Source organism: Carassius auratus, chromosome 5, assembly GCF_003368295.1.
Source record: "Carassius auratus strain Wakin chromosome 5, ASM336829v1, whole genome shotgun sequence".
Classification (NCBI taxonomy): Eukaryota; Metazoa; Chordata; class Actinopteri; order Cypriniformes; family Cyprinidae; genus Carassius; species Carassius auratus.
In genome coordinates, this window is record NC_039247.1 from 20,762,138 (window position 1) to 20,777,547 (window position 15,410).

Below are 15,410 nucleotides of genomic sequence, written 5' to 3' on the forward strand. Positions count from 1 at the left end.
GACATACCACAACACAAAGAGCATTTTATATGTCTATCATTATATAAAAATACATACTTTGCCTGACAAATATTCTGAAATTCAAATGATGATGGAACTGGATACAGTGAGGTGAATGAGCAGATTGTGAACGCCTGTGTAAAATGTTGAATTGCAGGCAAGTTATTTTATCCCATGAATGAAACCTGATGCCAAAATAAGTGTATCGGCATGTTAAGCAGCACATGTCTTTGTGTTCTCCTTGTAGTCCAGCCATCCAGTATTTTGGCACGGCTCTCCCTTTGAGACCAGCAAAAACGATGGAAAGATTCCATGGCGGGTGTGAAATCACATGACTGAAACTTGATAATCCTTTCCTCGGGCTGGCTGAACTCATTGAGCTAGACAACATCAACATGCTTCCCACCCTCCTCACCACCGTGCTTTTTACAAGTAAGTTGTAGACTTTATTGGGAAACTAGCACAATTACTAACATTTGTAGCAATTACAAAGCTCAGTTCAAGGAACTTCATTAAATCATATGAGTATTTCTGCAATAACTGGGCTGCTCTTGTAGTTTGTTATTAAATACATACTACACTGTATTTTTTTTTTTTGGATGTTGTAAATAAAGATAGATCTTACTAGAAAATTCTATTCAGTCTTTCTACTTCAAAATTTTACATTTAATTCGATGCATTACCGTTTCTTTGTAATTAATTGAAATTTACTCACTAGAGTATACAGTTCAAAAGTTTGGTATTGGTACATTTATTTGATGTTTTTGAATGAAGTCTCATAAGGCTGAGTACATTTGATTAAAATACAGTAAAAAACAAAAACACTTTTGAAATGTTATTACAATTTAAAATAAATGTTAAAATTTCAGCATCATTACTCCAGTCTTCAGTGTCACACGATCCTTCTGAAATCATTCTAATATACTGATTTGGGGATCAAGAAACATTTCTTCTTATTATCAGTGTTAAAAACAGCTTAATATTTTTGTGGAAACTGTGATACCGATCCCAAACTTTTATAACCATCTATGTACACTAATATTTTGTTCTTGTCTCTGGAGTGGGATCAGATGCTGTCCCTTATGCCATCCTATCTCCACCATTTCACCTGAACACTGATCTCAGAGGCTTGACCATCCTGGTGTGTGTGGTTCACGACATTCATCAAGGAGAGCTGGAGGTCTCCTGGATTTCGAGTGGCACCAGAGGAACTATTCCAGCAGTTCCTAACTTACTCCAAGGACACAGTGGCATTCAGAGCACAATGTCTGTTATATCTGTGCCCTCGAGTGAATGGATGTCCTACACCTGCTTTGTGAGTCACAGAGGCTCCGATCAACTCATACACAGACATTATGCTGGACTCCCAATGGAGACAACCGGTAAACTACTGTAACAATGAACAGCTGTATTTTTTTTTTTATTAACTACCATTAAAATAGATTTAAAAATGCTGGAACAAACGTATTTGTCATTGCTAGTTAATGTTAGCTAAAGAGTGCTTATTGTAAAGCATTACTGTAAAATGTACTACTAATAAGCGCTTCATTTCAGAAATGGCTGATGATGAAGAAACGTTTGATATGTGTTTGGACAATCAAAGCAGTTTTTTGGAAGGTACAGTACATTAGTTAATCCTAAAAAAGGAATTCTGTGTTTGTTTTCTACTCATTTTTCTGTACTGTTACAGATGTTCGAGCAAACAACGATCTATTATTTGTTCAAGCTCTCAGAATTATCCTTCTCAAAATCACCATTTTCAACGTTCTGATGACAGTGCAAGCCGTTATAAAGTGGTAAGTGCTAATATATCTGCAAATGCAATACAAGCAGTGAAATAATTCATACAAATGTTTCACAGTCATCCTGAAACCTGTCATATTTCTCGTCTGCAAGATTGCAGAGTTTCAAAAACAACTGCCACGGATGCCGGAGTTAATTGGATGTGGAATTCCAGGACGAGGAATTCCAGTTGATGTAAACGAGAATCTGGAATATTGACGAGGGTCTCGTTGAGCTTCGGAGCAGCATCACGCCACAAGATGCAGGTGCTTCGATATGTGGGCAGATGAGTGTGATAGCTGCTCAAACCACATCATGTACACAATACAACAAATGCACTGCACCACAAGCTGCTTTTGTAGGCCATTGTCAAAACTAAAAGCTTTTAATGGCATTGTTAAGTCAGCTTTTACTAATGTGACACTGTTGAACTTTTGATCTGTCTGACATTTGTGAATGTGACATCAGTGCTACATCAAGATTTTTTGCATTCATTTTTGAAGCATAGAATATTCACAGTTTGTTTTAATTACACTACCGTTCAAAAGTTTGCTGTTTGTAAGATTTTATCAAATGTTTTTTTAAGTATATCCCAGGCTGCATTTATTTGCTTAAAATACAAGAAAAACAGTAATATTCTGAAATATTATTAACCTTTGAAATGTGTTTTCTATTTGAATATATTTTCAAATGTAATATATTCATGTGATGAAAAGCTGAATTTTCAGCATCATTACTGCAGTCTTCAGTGTCACATGATCCTTCAGAAAACATTTGAATATGCTGGTTTCTGACTTAAGAAACATTTCTTATTATTATTTTGCTGAATATTGCTGTGGAAACAGTGCATTTTTTTCAGTTTTCTGATGATTAGAAAGTTCAAAAGAACAGCATTCATTTGACAGAAATATTTTGTAATATTATGTCTTTACCTTCAGTTTTAATCAATTTAATGTCTCCTTATTGTATAACAGTATTCATGTATTTTATTAAGAGCACTTGACTTTTTAGAACTAAGGAGAACTTGATTGTTTGCATAGTTTTCTACTACCAGTTCTTGCTTTGGATATATGCTAAATTAATAAATGTAAATGTACATGCCAATTAATGTATATGGCAATTAATAATTACACCACAACTGCAAAGCGTAAAAAACAACAACCTAAAGCCAGTGCATTTATGTATTTTTCATTTATTGTTTTAAATAACACATTTTTTCCTTTTTTTTTTTTTTTTTTTTAAACAGCATCCGTACAATACTAAAACACTGATGTAACAATGGTGACCCACTAGGTGGCAGAACAATCACATCTCAAACGTTTTTCAACGGCAAGAGTATGGAGCTTAACTTCTCTAACAAGACACTATATTTCATAAATAATTTAAGTATAAACATTGAGCAGTCACTCTTCACAAAAACAATGTTCACAATAAAAATAAGAGATCACAAGATCAAACGCGAAATGCAAAAACACAGGATGAAGGCTTTTCCATGGCAGTTAATTAATTGCACTCTGACGCTTTGTTCTGGTTTATAATGGGGAAATAAATTCCACGTACACGGATTTAGGCCATTCGACCAATCACATAATCCTGTTGCGGATCCGGCCAATCACTGCCTGCGAAACTCCCAGTGTTCCAAATACAATCGATTACACTTATCACAGTTTTGTAGCAGCTCTTCCGCACTGGCAGTAGTTAAACAATGACGTCTCTACAGTAGCAAGTCTTGGTTTTGAAACGTGCGCAACAGGAGTGTTGGCATGGCTTCTATAGCAGTTGGACAGTAAAGCTTAGAAGGTATATAATTCGATTTCATCAAATGAGTTGTGTCCATCAGGTCAAATGCCACACTCAAAGCAAATAGAGACATAAGCGTTTCGGAATATCCTTCATTTGCTTTGAAAGCTCTCTGAATGAAATCACTGCTGAGGTGCATTCAGCAAAAGAACACGGCTCAAGTTGCACTTCTGGCTGATGAAATAACTGATACAATGTTTGCAGGGCCAAATAAAGATTCCACATATTTTTTTTTTATTTTTTTTTTAACCAAGTAGATGAGTCGATTTATGGCATTGGCTTGCTAAACATGACAATACCACACCATCGTTTTTGGCAAAATATAATGTATAGGGAAGCCCACAGTACGTCTGGCAAAAGATCTCATGTGTGTTGCTTCTGTGTCATATCTTTGGTCAAGGATAAAACAAGGACGTAAGTGAACTTAACACTTTGAACAGATAGTCAATATGTGTTTGGCAAAGGGACAAAGCTAATAAATGTAATCTTGCGAGAAGCCATTCTAGAAGTCCGTTTGTGCGCCTAGGAATGAGACATGGCCCACTTTAGCACTTATGCAACATCCCTTTTCCAGTTCACTCAATGAGAGTCACTGACTATGAAATTAGATGAAACTTTTAGCATTATTATTTTAGTGTCTCTAAAACGCATTCTTCAGGATGGATGTTTTGCGTTCGTACATTAGGTAGAGTTTGCACCAAACAAAATACATTTTGATTGTCATTTCTAAAATGGACCAAACTCCCAACAATTTTCCAATATTCAACGACAGAAAAATTTCCATTTGAATTTCTGAATTAAGTGCACTTCAACCTTCGTCTCCTGCGTTCGCCTGAATACGTCACTTGATTACTGCTGATCAACGTGACCCAACAGCTGAATTCCAGAACAAAAAAAAACAGATAAAGTGAAAGTCTAGTCAACGTGATCCTTCGTTAAACCGCTATCACGCAATCACTACGCCAGCCACATTGTGAAAAATGATTCTACAAGATCAAGATGGTGAGGTAAGTACCATTTGTACAGAGTCCTACAGAAATGTACCAAAGAAAATGTGCCGAGTGTAAGATTATTGAGCACTGGTTCCATGGAAAAGTTTTCTAATTGCAAAAACAAAACGAAAAAAAAAATAGACTAAAAATAAAGTGCTTCCATTAAGATTTCCTCTCCTGAGGAAAAAAACATGAAATCTCAAAAAGTTCACTCACAAAAATCTACAATATTCAGCTCTCTTGAAAACATGATTTACACAAAATGTACAGTCTCATTAGGTTCGTATTCTAACATTCATTCTCCGCACAGAGAGTATATACAGAGTACTCTTTACCCAGAGTACTGACTTTTTACAGTCTCGTTTTCTGTCTTTTTTCTTCTTCAGAACAGTTATCAAAACACTGTACACCTTATAAAAGCACAGTGACGAGGAAGCCGGTTAGCAGTGCATTGAGGGGCATTGAAAACGGCCTCAGCCCTGGGGCCGAGTTAGGAAAAATATGCCAGTGCTCCCTCTTGGGGTGCAGAGTCTCCATGTCCTTGAGGGCGTTGTAGGCGGCAGTGGTGAAGTTCGCATCTCCAGTGGTGAGCAGGTCAAACACGCAGGAGTGGAAATAGATGTCCTTAACCTCCAGTTGCTCTCTGCACTTCCTGGAGGCGCTTTCGAGGGTGAACACCCCTCTCTGGGCTCCGACCCTTGCCTGCTGCTGAAAGCTGGCCTGCTGGAGGCCCAGCATGGGCAGCTGAAGATGTCCCTCTTGGTCGATGCGTTCTGATGTGGGACAACCGTTCATGCAAAGCTGCAGGTCCTGTGTTTCGTCGAAGGCCATGGCAAACTCTTCTGGCATGCGCACGGCTAGCGTCAGGTAATGGCCCTGCTGGCGTATGATTATTGTGACACCGATGTACGCGGCGTGGACCTCTATGTGCCGACCCGGCGACTTCTCCAGGATCCAGATGCTGCGGGACTCGATATCGCCTCCGCTTATGGTGCCGTCCACAAAAGCAGCTGGAAGGTCGTCTGTTATGGCCTGGTAGACCTTCTGGTCCGTGCATTCTTGGTATGGTTTGAAGATTATTGTGATCTTAAAAGAAGCACAGAAAGCATAGTTAAAAACTCCAGTATTCACCAAAAACATGTCGACATGAAATGGATTTTCGCCATATCTATTTTCTAAATGCATGTTATTGATCTTTTTGTAAATGATTCAGCAATGCATACGTTTCCATTTTTCTTTTAATTTTAAAGCCAAATTGCCACATCTGGCTCTTCTGGTGGACTTGACCAATTATTTAGTCTGCCTGAACTTGTTTTTTTTTTTTTTTTTAACTGCAATAGATCACATTTCAGAAGTAAAGATCTGGTGCTACTTCCACTTATTTCATTAGATGGCGAAGTGCAAATATTCCGCACCAATAGCGGAGATGAACCGATATTGCTTTTTTATGACCAATATCAATACAGATTATTTTTTGTTTAGGTGTCTGATAAATATGTTGAACTGATTTTTCTAAAAAAATCACTAGATTACAACAATGAAAACAAGTTTTATTATTATTAATGCTGTTATTTAGACATACCAAAAGGTGACATGTATCTGTAGACCCAATGAGAAAAAAAAAATTATTCAACTGGAAAGTTATGGGTTCTTTTGTTTTATTGGTTTTATTTTATTTGATCAGTCTATCCCTACCGCTGTAATAACAATTGGGAACTGCAAAAATAATGACAGTTTTCCAACTGGACACTCTCCATATCTGCCATTGGTTAGACAAACAGATATCCTCGCCACAAACACATGCCATTGGTCGAGTCAATGTTGCTCTGTTGGTCCGGTCAAAATGCACAAACAGAGGAATGTTTTCACAGCACCACAGTGTTAGTTTTTGGAGCAATCAACCTATAAATGGCCTTTTTACTCTTTGTATATTACACCGGGATAGTAAAATGTTAATTAATACTGAAAATAGGACTAAAGTGGATTTATAAAAATAAGAATTACTTTATCATGATAAAACAATAAGATCTGTATACAGCAGTTGTTTAGAATATTACATGTATTTACAGATCCGCAGTCCATTTTGCCCTGCAAGTGTTAACCATGAAATGCAGCCAGCATACAGCCGTGAAACTCTAAGACCTGTGGGAAGCAAAAGCACTGGCTAACAAGAAGTGTGGCGTTACATTAGCGGCAAATGAATAGCAGCTTTGTACACAGGACAAGGATGAAAAATGATGACCAGTTGGCCATAAGGTGAGGCAGCTGAAAAGGCCTCAGTTAAGCAGTGTTTGCCAATAATTACTTGCAAATGTTTAATAATGGCTCCCACCTTCAAGGTCAAGGGGTCAAACGAGAGGTAATTAGCATCAGCAGCCAAACTTAGCATTTGAAGCCACATCTGTCCATTGATGAGCTCAACCGCTTTACTTTGAAATCAAAAAGCGAGTATCTGACGAATGCAGTGCTCGGGCTGTAATATTCACAAGCCTCCAGCTACTTCAGGTTATATAAATCAGTAAACATGTCGCCAGCAGTCAGTATTCTGCATTAGCACATTTCAAATGGGTGTGTAAGCAGGTTTCTTCGAGTGTTTGCCTATAAGCCCCACACTTGGAAAAATGAAGACAGAAGCTTCTTTCAAAGGCACCTTATTATGGGTCACGCCACAGCGCAGGCTTCCAGTCATTAATGATATTAGAATTTCACAGACACGTTGGTCACAAGTGTTAGTCATAAGACTAGAGCTGTTCGCTTTGTTTAACTTGCACCTGTGAATACTTGGTCAAAGTTGAAAGAGATCATTCTTATCTGCCTTCTGCAGCTCTTTCTGATAATCTTACCCATAAACTCTTATATAGAGAGACATCATACACTTCAAACAACCATAAAAACAATGCAACATTTTTTTATATTTCTAATACAAAAAAAAAAAAAAACTTCTTGCAATTTCATATGTTTGGGATGAATTCGGGTTTTAAGACCTAAAATAACAATGAACAACACATTTTCAGGATCTTTTTGACCTGTTTAATGTTAAATTCTATGAAAACAATATATTTTTAACATTTCAATTTGTATAAAATACCATTCTGAATTAATGTGAATCAATTGAACAAAAAAGCATCCAGATCCTGCAAGGAAAAAAAATACTTATTGTTAGTTCAATTATGAACCAGCGTTATTTTAGTATAATAATATTTTCATATCGTTTGTTTTTTTATTTTTTTTATTTTTCATTTTAGAAATTTTTGTAGTTTCATTCGTTTTTTTAATTTGTTTTTTTTTTCTGTTTAGTTTTATTAACTTTAGAACTTCAACATATTTTAGTTCAGTTAGTCATTAAGGCAACATTGAAAATTTTCAGTTTAGATTTTTAAGTTTGAGTTATTATTTCAGCTTTATTCCAATTAAAGAAAACAACAGTATGTCAATAGTTGAAAGGGAAAAATACACATTTCAACATAAAACACATGTGGTTCCATCGATTTATGATTTTTTTTTTTCTCTCTTCTATGGAACACAAAAAAAGATTACTGAAAAATGTTTTTTTTTTCATGCAATGGAAGTGTTGTTAACAATGTTTAGTTAATATGAACAACACTGTAATGAACTGAACCATATAGTGAAGTCCTACTAACTTTTTATTTTTCATTTTTTTTAAACAAATATGCTGCATGTCCAAAACACTTCTGACAAACTAATCAACTTTTTCCAAAGAAATTAACAGAATTCTTCACAAAAAAAGACTTCTATGATATTAATCATATAATAAAAAGTAAACAACTCACCTTGTTGGTTGCTGTGGCACTGGATCCATATACCACTGGAATATTTGTGACCTGCACTGACAGGTAATTGTTATCAATGAGAGGCCAGGCCCCTTCAACCTTACAGGTCTGAAAATGGTCTTTGAAAGTCCTAAGATGAGGGTCTCCAAACAGGCCACAGAACAGGTAGGTTGGCCGTGTGTGCTCTGGAGCCCCAGTCCCTGTCCCAGGCCGAATTGCTTGGTGATGACGGCTGTGATAGTTGCATGGCTCAATGGGGATGACGGGATGAGTAGAGGATGTGGGCCCGTCCTTGGAGCAGTTCCTCTGGCTCATGAGATCACTGATGCCCAGCATGGCGGAGTGGAAGACCAGGTTTCCCCTGCAGCTCTTGGACGTGCGCTGGGTGCAGGCGGAATAGGCTCGCAGCGCCTTGCAGAACTCAGTATCAAAGCCATCTAGTGAAGGGTTAAGATGGGAAGTGAGGGAGACGAAGTCAGTGGTGCACTTCTGGATACGGCACTGTGGAGTCTGGACCTGGCTCTCACCTGAGAAACCACACAAAGTTTTGACAATCTTCATTTCGGAAAACGAACTTAAAAAAATATATTATTCAAAAATTCAATACAAACAGATCATGAACAACCTGAATGCACCTTTTCAATGATGAGCATGTTTTTAAATTTAATTTCTTTCAAACATGCCAACATGATGCTACTGTTGCTTTAGCACAACAACAACAGTAAAAAAAAAAAAATGCATTTTTTTATTTTTTCGATATATAAAAAAAAAAAAACACAACACATGGACGGGCAGTGAAGCAGTTATATAATATTATTAATATTTGAAAAACGAATTCCTGATCAAAGTCATGTGATGCATCTAATAAAGTCATGTGACACAGGTGACATGCAGTAAAAAATATATAAAAAAGGAAATATCACAGAAAGAAGCCTTCAGATGCTCATGACTACCTCAAGTCTCGTAAGATTCTATAATTTGTCATTTTTTATGACAAGGCAAGGTTAGTTCAGGTTGTAAAATGTCATATTAAAAGTATATTTATTATATTTTGAAAATGTATATTTATAAATTCATGATTTTCATAAAAATACATTTTATTTACCCTAAAATAAAATTATATAATTCTTATATAAAGTAAAATGTATAATTCCTTTTTACTTGATTGTTTTTTCTTGAAAAGAGGTTCAAAACAAAATGAAACCAACATGAATTTAAAGAGAACATTTCCAAGAACACTTATGTTTTAAACTAGCTGTTTAAAAGAATACTGATTTAACCAGTTCAGACATCTTCTGACATCTATTGTTGTGACTGGTGTCATAAACCAGTTTAAACTGCTTAAGCGTAATAAGGTGTGCTAGAGGACCGTGCGTTTCTTCACAGCGTGACTCCATGTGTGTTTTACATTATGGTCTAGAAACATTAACAGTCGGCTCAACAAGCGTGTGAAACCTCCTGTTATCTACAAAGAAGAATGCTTATGGCCGCAATAAAATCAAATAAAACGGCACTTCAAATGAGAAAAAGAGCACAGGAGGCTTTAGCCATCCACAAAAAGCCAGCACATGTGCTTAAGCACAAAAGAGTCCTGGAATACAAACTACATGCAACTATTTACCTCAAAGCGTTATTAGGGTGTGGTCAAAGAGTAATAATTAAAAGTGTTTTCATTGAGTGCTCCTTCACTTGGAGTCGAGCCAATAACACTTTTATGGTTTTATACACACTTGTTGTCGAAAATACACCCAAGGTCTTTTCATCATGTCACGTTCCGCCCCCCAATTATCCACCAATGACACGCCACAAGCAAAACAACATCTCCCAGAAAAGGACAACAGCCTCCACACTGCATCACTTAGAGTCTTAATGCCTCACTTTTGAGTGCGGCCCAATTGCATTAGCTCAGAGCGAGGCCGTCCTAATCTGATATCAGCTGCAGCCTCTCCATTAACACGCTTGTGATGACTCTATCTTACACCGTCAGGGCCACCCATTTCTGACTGCCATGCCAATAACTCCGACCGCAGCGGATTCAAATGCATCTGATTTGATTATCAGATGACGCGGAGTGCTGTATCGGATCAGCTTATCCTCGTTGCTCTGCAGTCGGCGCTGGAGGAGAAGGAGGCATGACAAAGCACGGGCTAGATTGTGTTTCAGTAACATGCTGTAAGACAATCCTGTAGCCTGGCTGAAGCCATGTTGATGTTGTGCTAGAAAGACATTGGCTGGAAAAGAGAGGAAAAAGGCAGTCCCCGCTCCCATCCACCTCCCGCTGTGTTTTATCAAGCGAGGCTCCAGTGACATCTGTACTAGAACAAAAAATACTTGGCAAGGCATGCAAGACAAAGCCACATTCCCATTTATAGTCTGAGCGGATGCTCAAAGCAGATGCGCACCGAGTAATATCGATGGATCAAGAGTCAACGGTTTGCAGGAAAAGAAATAATCATGACCCAGGTAAATGGGCAAGGGTATGAAACCACAAAGGCCGTGCTGCGAACGTAACTGTATTAGCTAGGTATGTCCTACACATGACGGAGAAACAGAGAGGCTTTTCATGGAGGCCATATGTGACCTCGTCACCAATCAATCAAACACAAATGTGCCTCCATCATTTAGTAGCAGTATAGCGTGAGGTGTTGGGAAGGCTGTCTGTTTTGTTTTAATCTATGATATGTTGTGAGGAATATGGTTTAATCTTAATGTAGATTGTCGTAGAAGTCTACACGTGTTTCTTTTTCAGTGCACAAAGTAAATCGATAAATCTGCCCACCAACCATAATCCAATTCACAGCAATCCTGGACTTGTTGTTTTTGCTGGTCGCTTGTTGAAACACAATTAACCTGTCACCTGACAATCCCCTAAAAAACCTGGTGTGAGTGACCCAGTGCGATTGACTTCATACTGACTTACATCCTCGTGCAAAAAAATTGCAAGGAACGTCTTAGGGGACCCCCAGTTGGGGGCAGCAGATCCTAAGCTAGTACTCAGAGACGGGTTTGGGGGGGGGGGGTGATCACACTTTGTGTAAGAATGTCTCAGTGTCCTGACAAATTTTAAAACTGAGAAACACTGAAATGCCAAAAATCTAAGGAAAGGCTTATTTGAACTGCTTTTAAAGCAGTAAGGTGAGGCAAAATCCTAAAATATCCCAAAACCTAGAATTAAATGTATTTATTTTTTATTTAAAAATTTAATTAATTAATAAATCTCTAATATTAAAACTACACATTACATGAATAAAATATTTAATTATTTAAACAACTTTTAGAGCTTATATTGTGCCTGCAAAGAACACAAAAGCACAGCCAATCACAGGATGTAGAAAGCACAATCTTTGTGTCACAGGCTCAGTACATTTCTGCGATCCTGCTTGCTGGGGTGATCCGTCTCGTTTCGAGCACAGTGCACACCCTTGTTGCTATTAAAACGTTGGATATATTTTCCCAAGGTGGCCGGCCGTTTGAGCAGCCATTCTCAGCTGTAGAGGGGCCCAAAGAGTGTGTGCGGAGTGAAATTTCAAGATGTGGAATTTGGCCAGGGCAGAGAGGTCAACAGACCCACGCCTTCTCCAGGAGTGAACGCGAAGATCTGGAGAGAGCAGGGGGGTTTACAAGACTCAGTGTCTAAATGACATCTCCAGCCTTACATTCAGAGCACATAATGGGCTGCACTGAACTTTGGCATCTGGTGTAATAGACTAGTTTAAATCAGACAAATAAAAACGAACCACGGTGCAGAAGGCTAATTCTAGTATGTATTAGTAAGATTAATCTCAGTAAACCACAAAAGTGTCTATTTAACAAGTTTTAAAAGGTTCCTTTGCACAGGTCATCTGTGAAATCATACAGTCACTAAACGGACATAAGAAAAGACAGAAAGATAGAGAATGGAAAAAAAAAAGAAACTGAAGAGCTGCAACTTTATCTCGCTTTTGCCAAGATTATAATCCAATCAAATACCACCGGTGGGGTAGATGTACAGTATATTTGGGACTAAACCAACCGAGAGACGATACAGCCAGATTTAATAAAAAGATGAAATAAAAGAACAGCAAGCATGCAGTTAAGAAAAAATTACTCTGTTTGGTATGCATGTTTTCTTAAATCCTATATTCAATATATCTTTAGCATATTGCAGCTATGAGGAAAGCAAACATGTACAGCTGTAGAAATCTGAAGCCTATCAAGATTTATGCATTTAAGAGCATGAAAGGGACAGTGACACTGGGAATGGTCACAGTGTCACACTAACTAAATTTCATACTCCAGTTTAAAATACTAATAATTGTTTAAAAAATAAAAAACATATTTAAGTTGATCCATTTCATATTTTTTGCCGTATTGAGGAACAGTGAAGTGTGTAATGCCTGAATGCCCGGGGTCCATGTTAAATTAATTATGAAGGTGTGACTGCTCAATGGACACCCAGCAGCATTCCAGCTCTTCTTAATTCACAATGGCATTAATACAGTCTATGGCCAGGACACCCAAAGTGGAGCACTTGACAAGGTGCCAAGTGAAAACAGGGCACCGAATGTGTGGTATGTAACAAAATAATTTAAGTCTGTCCAAACCGGGCAAAGGCACCAAAATAACTTAAATAAAATAAAAATAAATAAATAAATACATACATACATCAATATTTTCTCTTACTGCAGCTGAGCAAAATAGTTATCAGTGCGGTAAAAAAATAAAAATAAATAAATAACAAAACAGATCAAAACAACAAATAAAACCCAATAACACCATAACTGCGAATACAATGGGAAATTAATTAATATTACGATCACTCATAAATATTTAATTTCCTTTGAAAAGCAACCAATCCAGTGGACGCGTAGATCAACGCACTACTTTTATTGGAAATAAAGCTACAATAAGTGTACAAGACACGGACGAAATGCCTCAGACTGTAAAACCGTCACATAAACAACTAGAATCCACTTTCTTGTAAGTACATATCTGAATATTAACAAGCAATGTCACAATATAGCACTATATAGCATTATACAAGCGAGAATTGAACACACCCTCAAGACAAAATCTACTTTATATAGGTGTTTTTAATGTATATTTTACTTGCTTATGTCCAATTAAGCATGCATAAGTGTTGTTTACCTATGTGAGTGAGGGAAGAGAGGGTGCACAGCTGCACTAGTAGATGTAGGACCGGGGAGATGAGGCGCTCAGCCCCGGGGTAGTAAGGTCCTGCTCTCCCCATACCCATCCATCCATCCAGAGGGACTCGAGAGTACTCCACGGGTCAAGAGATCGGGCCTCGCTTCTCCAAGCTTCACCTAACGTAGGGATGCGTAACTCTGCTAAGACGCGACTACTTCTAAGTAACACATACAGTCCATAAGAGAAACAAAGTAGTGATTTTGGCAAGTCTGACCAAAAACACTTCTCCGTGGAGCACGAGAGAAAAAGCGCAGTTTAATTTGTATCCGTTTATCTATTCAGTGAAGATAATCAGTACGAAAGAATTCTGTTAACGTGCTAAATTTAATCTGCGCCCCGCGATCGCCCCGATTCATGTTACCTAGTACACATCAGATTTCTCCGCCACAAGGAAATCTAGCACCGTCTTTCCCCAATGATCCATATTGAATCAACCTAACCCGAGTTTAGCGGAAACCCCGCCCACACTGACACACAAGCCCCGCCCCTTAAACCATACACCCCAGCCGCAGATTGACAGCTGAGCTCTCACTTTCAGCAGGGAGGAATTAGATGCAGTGGTTCTGGGGTGTTTTTGTGTCCTATATATTTTTGAGAATAATTGCAGACTCAGTTGGCTATTATGCCATTACACTTATAATTTGTGTGTGTGTGTGTGTGTGTGCATGCTTTTGTGACATATCAGGACACAACTTTGTATAATAACATGGGTGTGACACAGGTATTACAAGGAGAGGGTGATTTATTCAAAACGTTTCAAAATGCTTATATATCATACAGAATTCGTTTTTTGAGAAAGTAAAAAGGCACAAAGTTTCCTGTGATGGTTAGGGGTAGGGTTGGTGTAGGGCCATAGAATAAAAAGTTTCTACAGTATAAAAACCATTACGCCTATGGGATGTCCCCACTTTTCACAAAAACAAACGTTTGTGTGTGTGTGTTTTTATGTTTGTGTGTGTGTGTATGTGTGTGTGTGTGTGTGTGTAGATATACAGTATACGTTTTCTGTGTCTTTACACAGCAGAATCGTGCCTGACGCGGCACTGGCACGCTGCTGCTACTGTAGGTGACATAGAGGGAGGCCGCCGACGACAACAATATCTATACTTCATGTTGAGCATAAATATAAAGCCTACTGATACAGGACACCGTCAACAGTTTTTACGGCAAAATAGACTATGTTTGACAGGTGCAATATGCCAGTGTGTCACCGGCCTGAGGTTTTCAAAAGGCATCACGCGAGTGTGAACATCACTACAACAAGGAAAAAAACTATTGTAATTCAAACGCAGCTCCCGTCGGCATTTAAACAGACCTTTGCTCTTAATTCCGATCGGGCCAACACTATAACGAAATCTGAGCAGGCCCAAAAACTGAAACTGTTGTTGCTGCACTTTACACTTTGGAAAAGTTATATTTTTAAAATATGAGCAGGCCTAGAAGCTGGGATTTGTAATGCTGCACTGTAATCATATTTATTTATTTATTTATTTATATTTTTCATTATATTTTATTATATGATATTGGTTTGAGACTGAGAGTATTTTATTTAGTGGAGAACTTTGGAGCAGTATTTTAGTAAACAAATTGTTAAAAAAAAGGTTATAGTAATAAACAATAGGGGTGCACCGATCGGCGATCGTAAATGCGCATCTCGTCAGTAAAGCCGGTTCTCTAATCAGCGTTAAATTCCATCAGGTGCGTGATTTCACATACAGCTGTTACTACACAGAGCCGTTGTTAACTGACTAGCTGCACAAATCCACGTTCATTTTCAGCGTTTATTTGCCCATCTTCTCAGTTAACAACGGCTCTCTGTGTAGTAACAGCTGCTGTATGTGAAATCACGCACCTG

The 15,410-nt window shown here is 38.0% G+C and overlaps 1 protein-coding gene and 1 gene segment (V, D, J or C); one reads left to right on the forward strand and one right to left on the reverse strand.

The window, feature by feature from the left end:
- The first annotated feature begins 167 nt into the window (after positions 1 to 167).
- Positions 168 to 2,352, forward strand: LOC113069346 (Ig heavy chain C region-like). The segment is given in 5 exon segments: positions 168 to 432; positions 1,062 to 1,382; positions 1,555 to 1,617; positions 1,691 to 1,796; positions 1,897 to 2,352. Coding segments are annotated over 5 exon segments (528 nt in total).
- A 654-nt stretch (positions 2,353 to 3,006) lies between these two features.
- Positions 3,007 to 14,018, reverse strand: LOC113080542 (RGM domain family member B-like). Its single transcript, XM_026252698.1, has 3 exons — positions 13,493 to 14,018; positions 8,366 to 8,892; positions 3,007 to 5,660 (listed from the first exon to the last, which is right to left on the reverse strand). The coding sequence occupies exons 1-3, from the start codon at positions 13,599 to 13,601 to the stop codon at positions 4,986 to 4,988; spliced, it is 1,311 nt and encodes a 436-aa protein (XP_026108483.1). The 5' UTR covers positions 13,602 to 14,018; the 3' UTR covers positions 3,007 to 4,985.
- Positions 14,019 to 15,410: the final 1,392 nt, after the last annotated feature.